This window comes from Aquarana catesbeiana, linkage group LG07, assembly GCF_042186555.1.
Source record: "Aquarana catesbeiana isolate 2022-GZ linkage group LG07, ASM4218655v1, whole genome shotgun sequence".
NCBI lineage: Eukaryota > Metazoa > Chordata > Amphibia > Anura > Ranidae > Aquarana > Aquarana catesbeiana.
Genome location: NC_133330.1, coordinates 292,063,889 through 292,086,181, shown reverse-complemented (window position 1 = coordinate 292,086,181; position 22,293 = coordinate 292,063,889). Strand labels below are relative to the sequence as shown.

The 22,293-nt window shown below is 42.4% G+C and overlaps 1 protein-coding gene across 2 annotated transcripts in view; it reads left to right on the top strand.

The window, feature by feature from the left end:
- The window catches only part of ZFYVE9 (zinc finger FYVE-type containing 9), a 164,576-nt gene that overhangs the window by 104,890 nt on the left and 37,393 nt on the right, over window positions 1-22,293 (top strand). For both annotated transcript variants that reach the window (XM_073593534.1, XM_073593535.1), the window contains 3 exons: window positions 2,032-2,192; window positions 3,548-3,659; window positions 7,293-7,415. In XM_073593534.1, coding sequence (XP_073449635.1) covers window positions 2,032-2,192; window positions 3,548-3,659; window positions 7,293-7,415 — 396 coding nt within the window. The remainder of the gene's footprint in view (window positions 1-2,031; window positions 2,193-3,547; window positions 3,660-7,292; window positions 7,416-22,293) is intronic.

Sequence of the window (22,293 nt, the reverse complement as noted above, 5' to 3'; positions counted from 1 at the left end):
TCCTTTGGTATGTTTAGTACAAAATTGGAAGGTATTTGTACCGCATATGTAGGAACCCTGAGCCTTAAGCCAAGTCTCCCTCCGCCCAGAAGATGAAAACCAAAAGAGGCTTGGGGACAAAACATTACCCGATGTCTGTGAGCGGCAGCTAGAGAACCTGCAACCCACAGACAAAATTGGTACATGAGCTCCTAAGGCTTTGTTTTCTGTAGGAATTTTATGGTTTGTTTCTGGTTTTACATGCAGTGCATTTCTACCCAGGAGTACATTTTTTTTCTATCAGCATTCCTAGATCTACTAACCATAAACATTAGATGATTGTTTCACAGTCATTGAGATAAGCTGGTATGATGCCATTAAAACCTTTTATAAGGGTGCAACTAATGACAAGTTATTTCTGTCCATCCAGTCCTGATACTTGTGCAGCTCTGTCATACAATACAACCAGCTTGACGACCTGACTTTTCTCTGCTGCAGTTACAGCTAGGTCACCTCCCTGTCCCCAGCCTGTAATGGGACAATAAAGGAGCAGCAACAGACCAATGAGCTCATCTCTCTGTTGTCTCCTCCTATCAGCAGGTTCTTTATAAGCCATTGTAAATGTAGCACACCTAATTGGCCCACTTTCTTATCCAGTCAGAGTTCTAATGTACAAAGGGATTAAAGGAAGCTGTTACCAATCCAAAAAGACACTAGATGCATTTAACAATAGTTACATTTTTAATATACATATACCTGCAGTGGTTTATGTTATTTTATATAGATGCAGCCTCTTTGTAAAACCTGCTGGATGACTATAGGTAAGTCCAACGAGGTGCATGCTACCTTGTGTACTTATTTTACTTTACAGTTTACATTTTTACTGAGTGCCAGGAGTACAGCTATCACTATACTACTGGAACTTCTGGTCTCCACTTCAGCAGCTGCAGAGTTGCATGCAGCCTCTATGCCTGCCCCTTCTCTCCTGCCCAATCACAGAGCGCTTTGTATTATGTATAACTAATTCACAAGATACAAGGGCTCCTGTGAATGGACAGCAGAGGGAGGGGTGGGCAGATGCTGTGTATGAGAAGACGGCATCCCTCCTGTTAGCCTGTCGGGAGTATAATGATGGCTGTACTCCCGGTGCTTGGTAAAACTGTCAATTGTAAATAACAGAGACCTAACCAACGCTGTATCCTGGCCTAGGCCAACAAGGCCCAGGCCTAGGGCAGCACTTTGCAGGGGGGCAGCACAGAAAGAGTCCCCGCCGGCTTGCGCTACACTGTTAGTTTAGCACCAGTCTTATGAGGTGGAGTGGGCTGAGAGACAAATTAGTCTCCGTAAAGTAGCCTCACTGTTTCCGGTATGTGGACGGCTGGCATTCCGCAACTGTGTGTGTGGTGGGGGGGGGGGCGCTTCTAATTTTGACTGTCCTCTCATTCTGGACCACAAACCTTCCTCACTGTGCTATATGTTTTTTGCTGCACCATTGGCATGGTTATATCTTCTTAGTCCTCTCCATAAAATTATCAGAAATGTTTGCTTAAAGTAGAACTATAGGGAACACTTTTTCTTTTTTCATTTTGGATAGAGTAAGGGAGGGTTATAACCCCGGTCAGTTATTTTTTTTTACCATCCCTGTCCCATTGCAGAGATTTCCCTTGACTTCCTGCCCCATAGCCAAACAGGAAGTGAGAGGAAATCTATGCAAATTAAGGGAATCCATTGCCCCCCCCCCCCCCCCCCCCAGCCCCCAGAACTAGTGTCCCCACTAGAAAATTTCAGGGCGGGTCTTAAACAGCAAGGGGTGTGGCCTTGACAGGAAGGGGTGGGTCATATTTAAATTAGGTGGTACACGAGTTTAGTCAGGCCTAGGGCAGCACAAAACCTAAATACACTACTGGACCTAACCCATAGTAAGCTAGCATATTTTACAAAGTGGTTGAATTCCTGGATTTCGGCTGTAACATGAATTGAGGTCCCTGTGTAATGGAATTTATCCTTGCAAGTAAAAGATAAAAAATAAACATTGTCATATTGTCTTTGTAGGGTCACAGTCCAGAGAGCAAAGGCGAGTCTGGTTTGCTGATGGTATCCTACCTAATGGAGAGGCCGCAGACGGAGGGAAAGCAAATGCAGCACCTGCTGGAAACTTGACAGTTGCAAATGATGCCAACAAATCCACCCCCAGCAACTCCCCAACTTCAGAGGCAGGTTGAAGTTTTGTGGCAGCTGCAAGAGTAGTGTGTCCAGCTAACATACCAGTGATGGGTTGAATGTTCAAAATACAAACTATGCCATACTTGGGTGTGCACATAGGGTTTCCACTTCCTATGCCTCCCAGAATTAGTTATTGGGTTGTCCAGTTAGTTGGAAATGATAGTTGTATGTAGAGGACTGCTTGAATGACCATTAATCCCCGAAGGAAGCATTTTTTTTTTAGTGTACAGAGACTATTGTCAGTGGAAATCCCAGTGTGACATTAAAGGATAAGTTTATTTTTAATGAAAAAAAATGCACATTTTTTTTTTTTTTTTTGCAGGTAAAATTTTTTTTATTTCTTTTTTGGAGCCTGTAAAGCATTGCATTAGAGGGGTATGGCAGATCGCTGGTGCCATGCAGGTCTCCTGCAGACCTGTCAGTGTATCTGTGTGCCCATACATCCCATACAGGCAAGCAGATACACTGACAGGAAGAATCAATGAACTACCACAGCGCTGTGGTAGTTCATTGAGAACTACAAGCCAACATCCACAAAGGTTGTCTGGACTTATAGGTCATTCAAGCACAGAGCTCTGTGTATGAATGATGCGGAATTGTCTTCTTTGAGGAAGATTTCCCCAACTTCGCACTTGGTGAAGTAGTCACAGAAACAGGAAATGAAGGGAGGCTCAAACAGGGACTCAGCCACTAATAGAGAAGGATTAAAACCTCTGTAGGCTTTTATTGTTTGCATCCACATTGGGACGTTTTCCTCACTTTCTTAACTTTCTTAACCTGTCACTGGTCACCATGACAGTGAAGTGGGGACCCAGACAGCAGTAAAATCTTGACAGAGGTGCTAACTCATTCCACTCCCTTTAAAAAGTTTTGTCAGAACTGTATTACTGCTTGACAGATTCCTCCTAACCATTTGCCCTGGTACAGTACAGAAAATGTTGGAAAATCCAAGATTTTTAAATTGTCACCAGAACGAGTAATGAGGGAAAAAATCTTGCAATGAGGAAATCTTTGACCCCTAAGAAGAAATATTTGCTTTGAAGTGATCTCCTCTTGTTTCCTGCTTTTTCTTTGGAGCAGGCAGTGAAGGGAGATCTCATTGGGGTCTGAACCATTCCCTACTTTTTCCAAAACTAAAAAAAATGACCGTACATTTTAAGTTTGCTTTCCTTTCATGATTACTTCTTTCACAATTGAATAAAGCCATTGATTTCTTTTTTATTTTACTTTTACAACATTTATTGGATGTGGGATAAATTAATACAATTATCAACATTGTTAATGTATTTCTGTCTCTGGATAAATCACAAATTATTCTTTATTTCATCTTTGTGTTTACATGCAGGCTGAGAATATATCTGGATTCTGTGGCAGTATTACACAGGTGGGCAGTGCAATGAACCTTATCCCAGAGGATGGTCTTCCCCCTATCCTCATCTCCACTGGAGTCAAAGGAGGTATTTTTTTTTCTTGCAATGTTCATCTTTATACCCACAAACTTGCACATTGTAGCCAATTAAAAAATCACTGTTCACCTGTCTGACTTCAACAAATTTATTCTTGCCATGGGTTCCTCCCCTTTCACATTTGTAGCTTAACCTTGCACTACTTTTACCCCTTCCCGTAGCCACCCCTAGCTCTTTAAGAGAATCTAAATGCTACTGAGGTGGAAGCGGGCCTTCCGATGGTAAAGTGCTTCGTGGAACTTTCCAGAACATTTTACTCAATGTGCTGGGAGCTTGCAGTAAACTGTTCCCTATGGATGCATATATACGGCCACTCAATGTTAAAGTGGATGTAAACCCTTACATATACACAATGAAGTAAACAGCCCCAGATGATACACAAAAATGAAGCTAATCCTCCTACGTACCTTATATACTCGAGTATAAGCCGACCCGAATATAAGCCGAGGCACCCAATTTTACCACAAAAAACTGGGAAAACTTATTGACTCAAGTATAAGCCTATGGTGAGAAATGTGCAGCTACTGTAAGTGGAAAAGAGGGTCAACAATGCCCATTTGCAGCCTCGCTGTGCCCATTTGCATGCCTCACTGTGCCCATTTGCAGCCATAGGTCCCCCGAACTTCAAACTTGGTAGTTAAGGGTTCCTAGATGCCTCCTAGCTGCAGTCAAAATTTGGGGGTCTCTGGACCCAAAGGGTCCCGAAATGACATTGCTGCAGATGGACACAGTTGACTGCCTTTGGGCCCACGTATCTCAGGGTCACTTGGTGCTAGGAACCCCAAATTTGGTGTGTAAACCCAGTGGAACTAGCACTACAACATATCCAAAGCTGGGGTTCCTAACACCAAGTGGCCCCAATATACGGGGCCCCAAATTTGTTTCGGAAAATGTCAAGCACTTTACTGCAGCAAAGAATGACTATTTTCGGAACTGAATTTGGGGCCCCATATCTCGGGGCCACTTGGTGCTAGGAACCCCAGCTTTGGATATGTTGTAGTGCTAGTTCCACTGGGTTTGCACACCAAATTTGGGGTTCCTAGCACCAAGTGGCCCCAAGGTACGGGGCCCCAAATTCAGTTTGGAAAATGTCATTCTTTGCACCGGAAAAGTGCTTGACTCGAGTATAAGCCGAGGGGGGCACTTTCAGCACAAAAAAATGTGCTAAAAAACTCTGCTTATACTCGAGTATGTACGGTACATTTTACATGTATGTCTGCTGTCTTCAGCTTAATATACGGTTAAGAAGGTGCACGTCCTGTTAGAATTTTCTCTTCCTGATTTCACCTGTGGGTGTGGATTCTTTCCATACACTGTGAGACTGTGAGACAGCTGATTGGAGGAAAGGCACACACCCCCTCTCCACTTAGGTAGAAAAAGGAAGAAACAATGCAGAGCTGTGCTGTGAACAGACCAGTTCTCTGCTAATCTAATTATAGTACCCACCCTGACACAAAATTCAGCCTAGTTTTTTCACAGTTGATGGAGAACTTGTCAGAAGTTATCATGCTGATAACAGAGAAACAGAGCAGGAGAAAGCCAGGGGATTTAGTGCTTTAAAGAGAGATAAGAAAACACTGCAGATATGTGTGCCCAGCTCAAATTTCATGAATGGGGTTTACATCCACTTTAAAGCTCTCCAGCCACATGTTTTTACCCCCTCAAACCCCAAATTATGCCTACATTTGTAGCGGATGTGAACGATTAAGAAGGAATTACATCTTACATCTGCTTGATGAACATCATTTTCTGAGTATTTGAAGTACAAGTCAAGAGTACCTGATCTCCTCCATTTGCAAAATATTTCAATCCTTCAGAGCTGCAAAAATAGTATACTAAAAAGTTTTGAGGGAATTGAACCTAGGCCCCCTTTAAAGATAAATGGCCCACCTCATACAAATATAATACTTGAAAAACCTACAACTCTATGTATTCCTAAGCAACTTCTCGCCTTGTAATTTCTTTGTCTTGGAATGGTCACTGTAATTCCGTCTTACCCTCAGGCTTTGCTGGTTATCCATGGATTCTTTTGCTTTTACCATACTGGGGGAATTCCTGATACAAGGCTACATCATGTAGAGCCATTGTTGGGATCTTTGCTGATCTCTAAATACTTTCACTTTGGAAACCCTGGGTACATTCTTCTCTTCTGCATAAATACCTGATCCATGAACATTGTAGGTGCTCACAGTACAGGAAAGTGCAGCATACATACGGGGCTTTATTCCTATAATGCTTGTATTTACTGTTTGCCAATAAAGGATGGTTAACTTGCTTCTGACATTGCCTCTACACTGTGTGTTTAACATCTTGTTTTTATAAGCACTTGTCACATGCATAGGTGTTAGTAATATGCAGAACCAGTTTACTAATGTTTATTTGTTATACTGTAATGTTTTTCATGGAGTTACCAAGAATAGTTTGACAGCTCTGCTGGTTTGATGTGCTCCATATAATTTTTTTACTTTACCAAAGAATTGGTTTGAGGTAAAAAAAATTGTTTCTGCTAGTTTTAGTAACACTCTTTAATTCCATTGTTTAATTTTACCCTATCACTGTGTCGTTTGGTTCTTAAAGCGGTGTTCCGCTTAAATAAAAAAAAAATTAAAAGTCAGCAGCTACAAATACTACAGCTGCTGACTTTTAATAATTGGACACTTACCTGTCCCAGGGTCCAGCGATGCGGGGGATCGAAGCCCCGCTCGTCTCCCCCTCCGCTCGGCTTCGCCGGCATTGTAACTGTGGGCGCCCGGCTGTGGCTTCACAGCTGGGCACCCACTGCGCATGTGTGAGCGGTGACGTATGTCGTGATTGGCCGCGCAATCATCTGGGACCCGTGATGGGTCCCAGATGATTGACAAGAGGGAGGGGGCAGAGCTGATCTCCCTTCTTGCGCCGAGGGAAGTGACGTCAAGAGCCCAGGCGCTGAAGGAGGCAGACTACGAGGGACCCCCTAGCAACAGGCATTTAGAGGTAAGTAAAAAAAAATTTTCTCCAAATGTTTTTTTTTTAATTTTGTTTATGCACATAAATGATTTTTTTTTATTTTGGGGTGGAACTCCACTTTAAAGTGTTACTAAAACCAAGGACCCTGCATTCACTATATCTACACAGAACATTTAAATGCAGTCGTTTTAGTAAATATAAACTGCTAAATACCGTTTTTTTTTTTCATTAGCAGAGCTGTCATGTGACTTCTATCAGTGTCTGGTTAAACCTTGTAGGAGGAGATTTGATTCTCCTCTGACTGTTTTATAAGGCTGCAGGACCCCTGACCCTCTGTCTGGACAGCGCTGATTGGGCCTGTGCTGATCACATGCACTCTCGCAAGAAAAAAAAACTCTCTAGCAATACACCAAACTGAGCATGTGCAGCCTGTCCCCTAGCCTCTATTCTATCAGCAGATAGATTGGGGACTGTGGAAGAAGGGGAGCATCAGAGAAGACAGGACCTTTTTATACAATGCAGAGGATTGACCCATTAGGTTCCATGCTGAATATAAAAATAAAAATGAAATAAATAGCAAAATGTATACTAAACACTCTACTTTCCCCTGGATTGTATTTTAAAACATAGTTTATACTAAGCTCAATACTAATGAATTCCCACACGTTTTTCTCCCAGATTATGCAGTTGAGGAGCGTCCATCCCAGATGTCGGTCATGCAGCAGCTGGAGGATGGTGGTCCGGATCCTTTGGTCTTTGTCTTAAATGCAAATCTTTTAGCAATGGTGAAGATTGTGAATTGTACGTGTTTTGTTGTTCAGTCTGTGGAATTTATAAGGCATGTGTTTGCACTGCGCTGCCATGTTTTACCCCCCTAAAGTTGTTTTAATAACACGTATACTTTTATTACTGTTGCACATTAACTTTGTCACTTTCATACTCGCCTTGTTATGAGTCATTTTCCATTTGTCACAACTACTTGAGAGTTTGGAGAATGGAGCATGTGGAATCGTTCAGGAAACGTGGCATTTGTTAAAGTGTATGTAAACCCTAAATCTGGCAGGGATTGGACAAACTTTAGATTCATGTGTTTGACAGAAGCCAACTCTTAGATTGACTTCTATCGAACAAGAATGTTGAAAACCTTTGTGAGGCTTGGTTCACACTAGATGCGGTGCGAATTTGCTGAAAATTGTGTATGTTAACGACACCCTGTATGTATGTTAACGAGTGTATGTTAACGATGACGCAATGCGATTTGCAGAATCAGATCGCATGGGTGTGAACACCCATGCGATCCCATTCTGGTGCGGACCAAAAAAAGGGTCCTGCATGAGTTTGGTCCGAACGCGATGCAAATTCAGCCATACAAATTGGCATCACACAGACATTGCATGTGATGTGCACAGCAATGCGGTGCGAATGACATGCGATGTCTGGCATCGTACTAGTGTGAACCGGTCCCTTAATCAGTATGTCCTGCCAGAATACAATGTTCACGGGTGGGTATTCCTCTGTTGAGTGGATGGAGGAATCTGTTTTATTTGTTTAGCCCGCAGTCTGAACAAAAACAACAAATCATCTATGGCCAGCTTTACAGTAAACCTCTCTTATTTGCTCCTTTTTTGACTGTTAAATATTCAAATGTAAGCATTTTGTTATGTATCTGTTTCATAAGTGCAAAAAAAAAAATAATGTTGTTAGAAATTCAGAGATGTCCTGTGCCTGTGCACATTTCCTGTGTTATCTCAAAGAGCTGCCCTAGTTCTTATCTTGGACTACAAAATGTATAGCCTTTATGTTAAGCAGAGACAGCTGGGCAGGGCTGACAATTCTCAGTCCACAAAAATGATATGTATTTCAGCATAAAACAGAGCTTAAAGTGGTTCTAAAGCCACAAGGATTTGTACCTTAATACATTCTATGCCTTAAGGTAATGATTACTTGTGTACTGCTGGAGCCCTCTAGCCCCCACTTATTCTTACTTGAGCCCGATCCGATCCAGTGATGTGCATGAGAGTAGCGATTCTTGCCGCTGACTCCCTCCTCGGACAGATTTATAGCAGCGGCAGCCATTGGCTTTTGCTGCTGTCATTTAAATGGCATGACAGGGGGCAGGGCTGAGTCGTCCGGTCTGTGTCGGCTCGGGAGTGAGCCTGTATGGGTGAAAAGAAAACGCCTGAAGCGCTGGCAAGGGACCTCAGAAAAGGAGGATCGGGGTTGCTCTTTGCAAAATAATTGCACAGAGCAGGTAAGCATGACATGTTTGTTATTTTGGTTTAAAATAACTTTAGGAGCTAAGTGCATTTCTAGCAGATCTAGAGGTATTTTGCTGTACTTATAAGGTCTTTAAATGATAAAACACATGAAAAGGTGCATCCATTGGAGAGATGTACTGCATTTTTTGTTTGGTTTTATTTTGCCTTGACATATGCTTTAATACTAAACTAAAATTGACAGTTACAGAAAATTCTGCTTTCTGGGAACAGTCCAAAAGCTTACATTGAAAAACCTTAAACTGCACTGTATCCACAACAAGACATATAACAAAAGATATGTGTATACAGAGCATCCATAGATCTAACTTTTCTTGTCATTTTCTTTGTGACGTGCAATCACAGGAGCACAATTGGGAGACAGACAGTTCATTGTGACTGTAACAGGAAGTACCTAAAAAGGAACTTTTATGCGAGTGTCAGATAACACTTTAATGATGATAATTAGGTTACAAATGCGTATAAAAACACTGAAAATTGCTGTTAAAAATACATTAAGGCTTAGATTTTCTATACTTTAATTTTAACATGGTAAAGCTTATATGGGACTTTAGTGGTCAGGTTTACATTTACTTTAACCACTTGACAACTGGGCACTTAAACCCCCTTCCTAACCAGACCAATTTTCAGCTTTTGGTGCTCTCACATTTTGAATGACAATTACTCAGTCATGCAACACTGTATCTATATGAAATTTTTGTCCTTTTTTTCACACAAATGGAGCTTTCTTTTGGTGGTATTTAATCACCACTGAGTTCTTTATTTTTTGCGCCGTAAAAGAAAAAAGACCGAAAAATCTGTTAAAAAAATTCATTTCTGTTATAATATTTTGCAAATTAGTAATTTTTCTTCATATATTTTGGCCAAAATTCATACCGCTACATATCTTTGGTAAAATTAACCCAAATCGGTGGATATTATTTGGTCTTTGTGAAAGTTATAGAGTCCAAAAGCTATGGTGCGAATATCTGAAAATTGATCACACCTGAAGTACTGACGGCCTATCTAATTTCTTGAGACCCTAACATTCCAGAAAAGTACAAATACCCCCCAAATGACCCCTTTTTGGAAAGAAGACATTCCAAGGTATTTAGAAAGATGCATGGTGAGTTTTTTGAAGTTGTCATTTTTTCCCACAATTCTTTGCAAAATCAAGGTTTTTTTTTTTACTTTTTTTTTTTTCCCCACAAAATTGTCATATTAGCAGGTTATTTCTCACACACAGCATATGCATACCATAAATTACACCCCAAAACACATTCTACTATTACTCCCGAGTACGGCGATATCACATGTGTGAGACTTTTACACAGCGTGGCCACATACAGAGGCCCAACATGCAGGGGAGCACCTTCAGGTGTTCTGGAGCACCCAGGCCAATTCTAACATTTCTCTCCTACATGTAAAAAATCCATCATTTATTAGCTAGAAAATTACATAGAACCCCAAAACATTATATATGTTTTTTTAGCAAAGACCCTAGAGAATACAATGACGGTCGTTGCAACTTTTATCTCGCACGGTATTTGCGCAGCAATTTTTTAACGCTTTTTTTTTGGAAAAAAAACTGTTTTGTGCTTTACAAAAACCAAAACAGTAAAGTTAGCCTAATGTTTTTGCATAATGTGAAAGATGAAGTTACGCCGAGTAAATAGATACCCAACATGTCACCTTTCAAAATCACACACGCTTGTGGAATGGCGCCAAACTTTGCTACTCAAAAATCCCCATAGGCGACGCTTTAAAATTTTTTACTGGTTACATGTTTTGAGTTACAGAGGAGGTCTAGGGCCAAAATTATTGCTCTCGCTCTACCGATCGCAGCGATAACTCACATGTGTGGTTTGAACACCGTTTTCATATGTAGGCGGGACTTACGTATGCGTTCGCTTCTGCATGCGAGCACACAGGGACAGGGGCGCTTTAAAATTTTTTTTTTTTTTTTTTATTGTTCATTTTACTTTATTTATTTTAGTTTGATGCTTTTTTCCAAAAAAAAAAAATTTTTGACCACTTTTATTCCTATTACAAGGAATATAAACATCCTTGTAATAGGAATATGGCATGACAGGTCCTCTTTACAGTGAGATATGGGGTCAATAAGACCCCACATCTCACCTCTAGGCTGGGAAGCCTGAAATGAAAAAAAAAAAAAAAACGATCCTGGCTTCGATCGAGTCAGTAGAAGCGCGGGAGGGGGGGGACATCCCCTCTCGCCTCCCGTAAGAACGATCAAGCAGTGGAACAGCTGCTATGATCGTTCTCATGGTGTAGAGAATCGCCGGCTGAAAAAGCTGATATCTGAATGATGCCTGTAGCTGCAACCATCATTCAGATATCTCCGCACAAAGTCAAGGACGTTGTATGACGGCCGACGGGCGGGAAGTGGTTAAAACGCTTTTTTTTTTTTTTTTAACACAAAGTTGTCCATTTATACAATATTTCTACCACATAACATTTACATACCAAAAATGACACCCCAAAATAGATTCTCCTGCTCCTCCTGAGTACGGCGATACCACATGTGTGAGACTTCCACAGCCTGGCCACATACAGAGGGCGAGTACAGCTGAGCATGGCTCAGCATGGCGGAGTATGGCGGGGTATGGCGGGGGCATGGCAGAGTATTGTGGGGGCATTGCAGAGTATTGCACAGCATTGCAGAGTATTGTGGGGGCATTGCAGAGTATTGCACAGCATTGCAGAGTATTGCACAGCATTGCAGAGTATTGTGGGGGCATTGCAGAGTATTGTGGGGGCATTGCAGAGTATTGTGGGGGCATTGCAGAGTATTGCACAGCATTGCAGAGTATTGTGGGGGCATTGCAGAGTATTGCACAGCATTGCAGAGTATTGTGGGGGTATTGCAGAGTATTGCACAGCATTGCATAGTAGTGAGGGATGGCTGAGCATGGATGGATGGATGTCTCTGTGCAGCGCTGTGGGCACTACACATCCAGCCCACAGCGCTGCAGACATCCATCCATCCCCCCCCTCCGCTCACAGTGTACCGATCGGTACACAGGAGGAGAGGAGAGGAACCGGCATCATCAGATGACGCCGGTCTGTTTACATGTGATCGCGCCGTCATTTGACGGCGCGATCACATGGTAAACGGCCGCGATCAGCGGCCATTTACCGGGATCCGTGATGCGGACCCGGCGGTCACGGATGTGTTCGGGTGCGCGCCCCAGGGGGCGCGCGAGAGGGTAATTCTGGGAGGACGTCCTAGTACGTCCTCCCAGAGTTATCCAACCGCCCTGCAGCCGTCATTCGGCTATGGGCCGGTTGGTAAGTGGTTAAAAGAGGATGTCCACATAATTAAATAATTATCGTTAATGTTCACAGATGGTTACTTGTATTACATTTAAATACGCATTTTGTGTGTTATTTTTTTCAAACTAGGCAATTTCTGGTGTAAAGTGAAGATTTTGACTCAAGGTGGTCCGTTTAGGCTCCTTTCACACTTGTACAATTCCAAAGTCACGCAATTTCTTGCAACATTGGGGTGCAACTTTGATGCGACTTTTACACTCAAGTTGCATCAAAATCGCATCAAAGTAGTGCAGGAACCTTTTCAAAGTTACTGCGACTTTAAGTTGCATAGATTTGAACAGGTTCCATTAAAAAAAACAAATCACACGATGCATGTCACCCAAAATAAGTTCCGTAACTTCTCTTGAGCCACACACGTTGCGCGATTTGGTTTGCGTGATTTGACGCACAACAATCATGTAAGAATTGCACCACGTTTTGGGGTGCCATTAGGAAATAATGGCATTGCAAACACATACCGTGTTTTGAATCTTTTCCACCCGTGATTCAAATTGCCTATGTGTGAACGGAACCTTCAACCACAAGTAGTTTTATAGCAGCTACACGTCACTTTTGTTAAAGTTACATACAAAACATTTAAAAAAAAAAAAAAAAAAAGCACAGTAACATGGTCTGTGTAATACCTTTAAATTCCCTTTAGTGATTCATTCTGTGCACCGTGCTTTCAGGGTCATGGATAACATAAAGCGGGGAGAGCTTTTTCCCTTAGGCGGCACTTTTTACGAACATGCATTGTTGGCAAAATGAACCAGATAATTTACTGCTTGTGCCTAAACACTGATAGACCTGATACAAGGAATTCAATTCCATCACTGTGCATGAGCTACAGCTCTTGTCTAAGCCCCTCTTGTGCTGTTATATTCTAGAAAGGAGGATGTTTACTTTATATATTTCAGTATATTAGGTTTACATTTGAGCCTGAATAGGCAGGATGGTCATTACTGGTTGTAATGCTATGGGTATCTTCTACCATCTCTATTTTAAAACATGAAATTTTTTAATATAAGGGGTCAGAAATGGTTGCCACCTGGTAAGAAATAGCTATAACCAAATAACTGCAGGTTACTAAAATGTAAAGAAATAGAAGGGGTTGGGGTTGAATGTTAAAGGTTTGGTAAAGGTTTAATTTAAGTGTTAGGTTTAAATATAGAGTGGAGTGTTGGAATTAGCTTAACTGTTAAATTCTGGGGTACGTGGCCTGCTGGTGCATGCAAGGGGACGTAGATTTTGCGTATTCTGCTGACCATCCAGAAAATCATATGCAAAAGCCACTCCACCAGCTCTCCGTACACTCGATTTGGGTGATCCGACTCCCCTATATCCCCATACAGGGGAGGAATAAAGAGGGTAGTGAGATGATGGAGCAAGGGCTGCAGGCAAACCACAGTGAGATAGGGACAAGGAGGCAGCTGCGTGCCTGCATAATTTGCCCAGCAGAGATAGAACACCCATTCGCTTGTGGGCATTCTAATCGGTCTATAGATGCATCTTCTCACCTTACTCCTTGGGAAGAGGGAACCTCTAAAGCAATATCTGACCCTGGATCAGTGAGTACCTCTACTGCACCTCTCTCCACTGAAGCTGCACTGGTAGATGGGAGTGACAAAGACCTTGAAAGCTCACTGCTAGATAGCAAATACAAACATTTTTTCACTCTGCCTAAGACCTCCTCAACCTAAGCTGCTGTAAAAATATCTGAATGATATTAAAAAAACATTATATACATCTTACAGTTCTACTCAAAAATATAATGTATAAAAAAAACTAATAGTTCATACCATAATACCTACAACCAAAAGGAGTGCATTAAATGAGTACATCAATGTGTAGAAAAATAATCATAATTCATAACAATAATGGTGGGCAAATCATAAAAGGTGCATCAAATCAATACATCATTAGTTCATCCAACAAAAAATACAGTGCCTTGCAAAAGTATTCACCCCCTTGGCGTTTTTCGTGTTTTGTTGCCTCACCTGGAATTCACACGGATTGTTTGAGGATTTGCATCATTTAATTTACAGAACATGCCCACAACTTTGAAGATGTGTTTTTTTTTTATTGTGAAGCAAACAACAAATAGGACAAAATAACAGAAAAAGTCAATGTGCATAACTATTCACCCCCCTAAAGTCAATACTTTGTAGGGCCACCTTTTGCGGCTATCACAGCTCCAAGTCGCTTTGGATAAGTCTCTATGAGCTTGCCACATCTTTCAACTGGGATTTTTGCCCATGCCTCCTGCAAAACTGCTCCAGCTCCTTCAGGTTGGATGGTTTGTGCTTGTGAACAGCAATCTTTAAGTCTGACCACAGATTTTCTGTTGGATTGAGGTCTGGGCTTTGACTAGGCCATTCCAACACATTTACATGTTTCCCCTTAAACCACTCAAGTGTTGCTTTAGCAGTGTGTTTGGGGTCATTGTCCTGCTGGAAGGTGAACCTCCGTCCTAGCCTCAAATCACACACAGAGTGGTGCAGGTTTTGCTCAAGAATATCCCTATATTTAGCACCATCCATCTTTCCCTCAACTCTGACCAGTTTCCCAGTCCTGACTGCTGAAAAACATCCCCACAGCATGATGCTGCCACCACCATGTTTCACTGTGGGGATGGTGTTCTTTGGGTGATGTGATGTGTTGGGTTTGCGCCAGACATAGCGTTTTCTTTGATGGCCAAAACATTACATTTTAGTCTCATCAGACCAGAGCACCTTCCTCCATACATTTTGGGAGTCTCCTACATGCCTTTTCACAAAAAACTCAAAATGTGCCATTTTGTGTTTTGCTGAAAGTAATGGCTTTTATCTGGCCACTCTGCCATAAAGCCCAACTCTGTGGAGCTCTATGGAGCATACGGCTTATTGTCGTCCTATGTACAGATACTCCAGTCTCTGCTGTGGAACTCTGCAGCTCCTCCAGGGTTACCTTAAGTCTCTGTGCTGCCTCTCTGATTAATGCCCTCCTTGCTGGTCTGTGAGTTTTGGTGTGCGGCCGTCTCTTGGCAGGTTTGCTGTTGCGCTATGTTCTTTCCATTTCGTTATGATAGATTGAATGGTGCTCCTAGGGATCATCAAAGATTTGGATATTTTTTTATAACCTAACCTTGACTTGTACTTCTCAACAACATTGTCCCTTACTTGTTTGGAGAGTTCATTGGTCTTCATGGCAGTGTTTGGTTAGTGTTGCCTCTTGCTTAGGTTTTGCAGCCTCTGGAGCCTTTCAAAAAGGTGTGTATATGTAATGACAGATCATGTGACACTTAGATTGCACACAGGTGGACATCATTTCACTAATTATGTGACTTCTGAAGGTAATTGGTTGCACCAGAGCCTTTTTTGGGCTTCATAATAAAGGGGGTGAATACATACGCACATGCCAATTATCAGTTTTTTATTTCTGAAAAATAGTTTTATGTATATATTTTTCTAATTTTACTTCACCAACTTAGACTATTGTGTTCTGATCCATCACATATAATTCAGATTTAAAAAAAATTGAACTAAAGGCTGTAATGTAACAAAATAGGTAAAAAGCCAAGGGGGGTGAATACTTTTGCAAGGCACTGTATAATGAAAAGGGGGAATAAATTGTTCAAAATCAATCCAGTATAGAACAAAATAATCATAAGTCTGTTAAACCATGTACACAAACATCTTCCACAAGGTGAGAAATGTGATAGCATCTCATCTGTAGTAAAGTGTCTGTGTTTCACACCCTTCAGGTTGCACACCAGTGATATAACTCACTTTTTGTTACAAAATGGTCAAACAGTGGAGGATGACATTCCTCAAAAACCCCTTGGTTTCTACGATCTTATAACACTCATAAAAAGGTCACATTCCAAAAAAGGAAAAAGAGCTCATAGCGAAAACAGCTTCTTTATTAAAGGTCAAATTAAAAACAATCCAGAGGTACTCAGGTTGCTCAGCCCAGCACTAAGGAACTGGTAGCTAAGAGATAAAGCACCACACCCATCTGCTTCCTACTGTGCGAGCGTCCTCTTGTCAGTGTGCCGAGATTGCAGTACTTGAGGCCCATCCATTATGTTTCGTCTACATGCTCCTGATGATGTTTGTATAGACGAAACGTGTTGGACAGTGCCTGTGTAGTGAAATCTCGGCACACTGAGAAGAGGCCGCGTGCATTGGTGTGGTGCCCGATTTATGTCTTGGCTAGCTGCTCTTTAGTGCTGTACTGAACACACTGTGAGTGCTCCTGGATTCTTTTTAATATGACCTTTTTATTAAAAAAGAAGTTTTACGCTAAGAGCTCTTTTTCCTTTTGCATTATTTTGAATGGGGCCTTCTTTTTATGAGTGTTATGAAGATTGTAGGAACCAAGGGATTTTTGAGCAATGTTATCCTGCGCTGTTTGACCATTTTTGTAACAAGTGGTCAACTGATTTTAATAAGTGAGTTATACCACTGGTGTCCTGAAGGTTGTGAAATAGACACTACATTGAAGACCTGCTATCACATTCCCACTTTATGGAACATGTTTGTTTACATATTGCATGGTTTAATAGACTTATGATTATTTTTCTATATATTGGATTGATTTTGCATAATCTATTTCTTTTTCATATTTTTTTTTTATATTGTTTGTAGGATGAACTAATGATGTATTGATTTGATGCACCTTTCTGATCTGCATATCATTTTATGTTATGAATTATTTCGATTTTTTGATTATTGATTTAATGCACTCACTTTGGTTGTAGTTATTATGGTATGAACTATTATTTTTTTTATTTTTTTTATTTTTGTGTAGCATTGTATGTTGTATATAATGTTTTTTAAATCCATGCTACTAGCTGTTTTGTAAAGCAGTTTAGCTATGCAATACTTCACTATTTAGCCTTACTACCAAGGTACAAGGCATTAGGAAAGGCATATTGTTTCTTCTCCATGACCCTTTAAAGGTCATAGAGCTGACCTCTGTGCTGGAAAGCAGGGTCAGCAACACTGATATTATCCATCCCATGAAAGCTGGTGTTAAACTGGCCCTCTGCAAAACAAAGAGATTCCCTAAAATCTGAAGTTTTAGAGAAAAGGTTTAGACGTAATTATAGAATGCTGGGTACTCAGGAATGTGCACAGGGTAATAATTGCACAGTGTTCATGGAAAACTTGGTAATTAAAGACATATTGTTTTGTAGGTCCAAAATCATGCTGTTTCTGGATTCTTCTCAAAAAGTGCAAAAATGGAGTCAGATTTCAGAATATAAAAAATTGGTGCTGGAAATTTAGCCTGCAATACTCTGTTATGTGCAGAAAAAAAACTAAGACTCCTTTCACACTGGAGTGGTGCGGGCGTCAGCAGTAAAGCTCCGCTAGTTTTAGCGGGGCCTTACTGCTGTTATAGCGGCGCTTTACGACCGCTAGCGGTGCGCTTTTAACCCCCCGCTAGCGGCCGAGAAAAGGGTTAATAGCGCCCGTTTTGCGGCGATTCGGCAGCGCTGCCCATTCATTTCAATGGGCAGGGGTGGTGGAGGGGCGGTGTATACACCGCTCCCCCACCACCGCAAAGATTCTGCTTGCAGGACTTTTTTTCCTGTCCTGCAAGCGCACCGCCCCAATATGAAAGCACTCAGGTTTTCCCACTGGAGTGGCTTGAGAGACGCTTTACAGGTGCTATTTTTAGCGCTAAAACACCTGGAAAGCGCCCCAGTGTGAAAGGGGTCTAACTAGTGGAAACAGAACTTTAACGATACCACATGAAATATAATAAAATATGAAACGTGTGGAAGTCACAACAAGCAACCCATCAGCCAATTGTAGTAGGGATGATGAGGAAACTACTACATGATATATACAACAGTCTTACGTAAATGTGATTATTATATGTATCATTCTAGATTTTTAAATGGTTAAAATGTTTTAACATTTGTACAAATAATATTTTGATATTTTATTATATTTTATGTGGTACCGTTAAAGTCTTATTTCCATTAGTTAGGTGTTTTTTTCTGCAAGTCATCTCTTAGGATGTGGTACCAGACACTAATGCCCCGTACACACGGTCGGATTTTCCAACAGAAAATGTTCGATGGGAGCTTGTTGTCGGAAATTCCGACCGTGTGTAGGCTCCATCGGACATGATCTGGATCTCAAATTTTCCCACAACAAAATCCGTTGTCGTAAATTCCAATCGTGTGTACACAATTCTGATGCACAAAGTTCCACGCATGCTCGGAATTTAAGCAGAAGAGCCGCACTGGCTATTGAACTTAATTTTTCTCAGCTCGTGGTACGTGTTGTACGTCTCCGCGTTCTTGATGTTCGGAATTTCCAACAAGATTTGTGTGACCGTGTGTATGCAAGACAAGTTTGAGCCAAAATCCATCTGAAAAAATCTATGGATTTTGTTGTTGAAATGTCCGACTGTGTGTACGGGCATTAGGGGTTGAATTACTAAAGGCAAATAATAGACTGTGCACTTTGCAAAGTGTAGTTGCCCCAGAGCTTAGTAAATGAGGTAAGGCTTCACTTTGCAAAGAATACCCAATCACTTGCAAGGAAAGAAAAAACAAAGCAGCATTTTTGCTTGCACATGATTGGATGATAAAAGTCAGCAGAGTTTCTGCTCATTTATCAAGCTCTGGAGCAACTGCACTTGTAGAGTCTTTTTTCCTTTAGTAAATCAACCCCATAGTGTCTAAAACAAAGAAGGCCCCCTATTGGGATTCCTTTCTCCCACTAATTCAATATTTGCAGTACTCTGTTGTTATACCCTGTAAAGTTGATGTTGATTACCAGTGCCAACGACCATTTTTCCTGTTCTCCTGATGCACCTGCTTAACCACTTGCCGACCGCCGCACGACTATATACGTCGACAGAGCGGCACGGGCAGGCAAAAGGACTTACAGGTACGTCCTTGCCTGCCCGCGGGTGGGGGGTCCGATCGGACCCCCCCCCGGTGCCTGCGGCGGTCGGCAAATCTCCCCCGGCGATCGGTGGTGAGGGGGAGGCCATCCATTCGTGGCCCCCCCCTCGCGATCGCTCCCAGCCAATGGGATCATTTCCCTGCCTCTGTATTGTACACAGAGGCAGAGGAAATGATGTCATCTCTCCTCGGCTCGGTATTTTCCGTTCCGGGCCGAGGAGAGAAGACTGCAATGTGAGTGCACAACACACACACACACACAGTAGAACATGCCAGGCACACAAAACACCCCGATCCCCCCCCCGATCCCCCCCCCAATCACCCCCCCCCCCCCCCCGTCACAAACTGACACCAAGCAGGTTTTTTTTTTTTTTTTTCTGATTACTGTATTGGTGTCAGTTTGTGACAGTTACAGTGTTAGGGCAGTGAGTGTTAGGCCCCCTTTAGGTCTAGGATACCCCCCTAACCCCCCCTAATAAAGTTTTAACCCCTTGATCACCCCCCGTCACCAGTGTCGCTAAGCGATCATTTTTCTGATCGCTGTATTAGTGTCGCTGGTGACGCTAGTTAGTGAGGTAAATATTTAGGTTCGCCGTCAGCGTTTTATAGCGTCAGGGACCCCCATATACTACCTAATAAATGTTTTAACCCCTTGATTGTCCCCTAGTTAACCCTTTCACCACTGATCACTGTATAACCGTTACGGGTGACGCTGGTTAGTTCGTTTATTTTTTATAGTGTCAGGGCACCCGCCGTTTATTACCGAATAAAGATTTAGCCCCCTGATCGCCCGGCGGTGATATGCGTCGCCCCAGGCAGCGTCAGATTAGCGCCAGTACTGCTAACACCCACGCACGCAGCATACGCCTCCCTTAGTGGTATAGTATCTGTACGGATCAATATCTGATCCGATCAGATCTATACTAGCGTCCCCAGCAGTTTAGGGTTCCCAAAAACACAGTGTTAGCGGGATCAGCCCAGATACCTGCTAGCACCTGCGTTTTGCCCCTCCGCCCGGCTCGGCCCAGCCCACCCAAGTGCAGTATCGATCGATCACTGTCACTTACAAAACACTAAACGCATAACTGCAGCGTTCGCAGAGTCAGGCCTGATCCCTGCGATCGCTAACAGTTTTTTTGGTAGCGTTTTGGTGAAATGGCAAGCACCAGCCCCAGGCAGCGTCAGGTTAGTGCCAGTAGCGCTAACACCCACGCACGCACCGTACACCTCCCTTAGTGGTATAGTATCTGAACTGATCAATATCTGATCTGATCCGATCAGATCTATACTGGCGTCCCCAGCAGTTTAGGGTTCCCAAAAACGCAGTGTTAGTGGGATCAGCCCAGATACCTGCTAGCACCTGCGTTTTGCCCCTCCGCCCGGCCCAGCCCAGCCCACCCAAGTGCAGTATCGATCGATCACTGTCACTTACAAAACACTAAACGCATAACTGCAGTGTTCGCAGAGTCAGGCCTGATCCCTGCGATCGTTAACAGTTTTTTTGGTAGCGTTTTGGTGAACTGGCAAGCGCCAGCGGCCTAGTACACCCCGGTCGTAGTCAAACCAGCACTGCAGTAACACTTGGTGACGTGGCGAGTCCCATAAGTGCAGTTCAAGCTGGTGAGGTGGCAAGCACAAATAGTGTCCCGCTGCCACCAAGAAGACAAACACAGGCCCGTCGTGCCCATAATGCCCTTCCTGCTGCATTCGCCAATCCTAATTGGGAACCCACCACTTCTGCAGCGCCCGTACTTCCCCCATTCACATCCCCAACCAAATGCAGTCGGCTGCATGAGAGGCATTTTCTTTATGTCCTCCCGAGTACCCCTACCCAACGAACCCCCCCAAAAAAGATGTTGTGTCTGCAGCAAGCGCGGATATATGCGTGACACCCGCTATTATTGTCCCTCCTGTCCTGACAATCCTGGTCTTTGCATTGGTGAATGTTTTGAACGCTACCATTCACTAGCTGAGTATTAGCGTAGGGTACAGCATTGCACAGACTAGGACACACTTTCACAGGGTCTCCCAAGATGCCATCGCATTTTGAGAGACCCGAACCTGGAACCGGTTACAGTTATAAAAGTTACAGTTACAAAAAAAGTGTAAAAAAAAAAAAAAACACAAACAAAAATATAAAATAAAAAATAATAGTTGTCGTTTTATTGTTCTCTCTCTATTCTCTCTCTCTCTATTCTCTCTATTGTTCTGCTCTTTTTTACTGTATTCTATTCTGCAATGTTTTATTGTTATTATGTTTTATCATGTTTGCTTTTCAGGTCTGCAATTTTTTATACTTTACCGTTTACTGTGCTTTATTGTTAACCATTTTTTTGTCTTCAGGTACGCCATTCACGACTTTGAATGGTTATACCAGAATGATGCCTGCAGGTTTAGGTATTATCTTGGTATCATTCTTTTCAGCCAGCGGTCGGCTTTCATGTAAAAGCAATCCTAGCGGCTAATTAGCCTCTAGACTGCTTTTACAAGCAGTGGGAGAGAATGCCCCCCCCCCATCGTCTTCCGTGTTTTTCTCTGGCTCTCCTGTCTCAACAGGGAACCTGAGAATGCAGCCGGTGATTCGGCCAGCTGACCATAGAGCTGATCAGAGACCAGAGTGGCTCCAAACATCTCTATGGCCTAAGAAACCGGAAGCTACGAGCATTTTATGACTTAGATTTCGCCGGATGTAAATAGCGCCATTGGGAAATTGGGGAAGCATTTTATCACACCGATCTTGGTGTGGTCAGATGCTTTGAGGGCAGAGGAGAAATCTAGGGTCTAATAGACCCCAATTTTTTCAAAAAAGAGTACCTGTCACTACCTATTGCTATCATAGGGGATATTTACATTCCCTGAGATAACAGTAAAAATGATTAAAAAAAAAAAAATGAAAGGAACAGTTTTAAAATAAGATAAAAAAGCAAAAAAATAATAAAGAAAAAAAAAAAAAAAAAAAGCACCCCTGTCCCCCCTGCTCTCGCGCTAAGGCGAACGCAAGCGTCGGTCTGGCGTCAAATGTAAACAGCAATTGCACCATGCATGTGAGGTATCACCGCGACGGTCAGATCGAGGGCAGTAATTTTAGCAGTAGACCTCCTCTGTAAATCTAAAGTGGTAACCTGTAAAGGCTTTTAAAGGCTTTTAAAGGCTTTTAAAAATGTATTTATTTTGTTGCCAC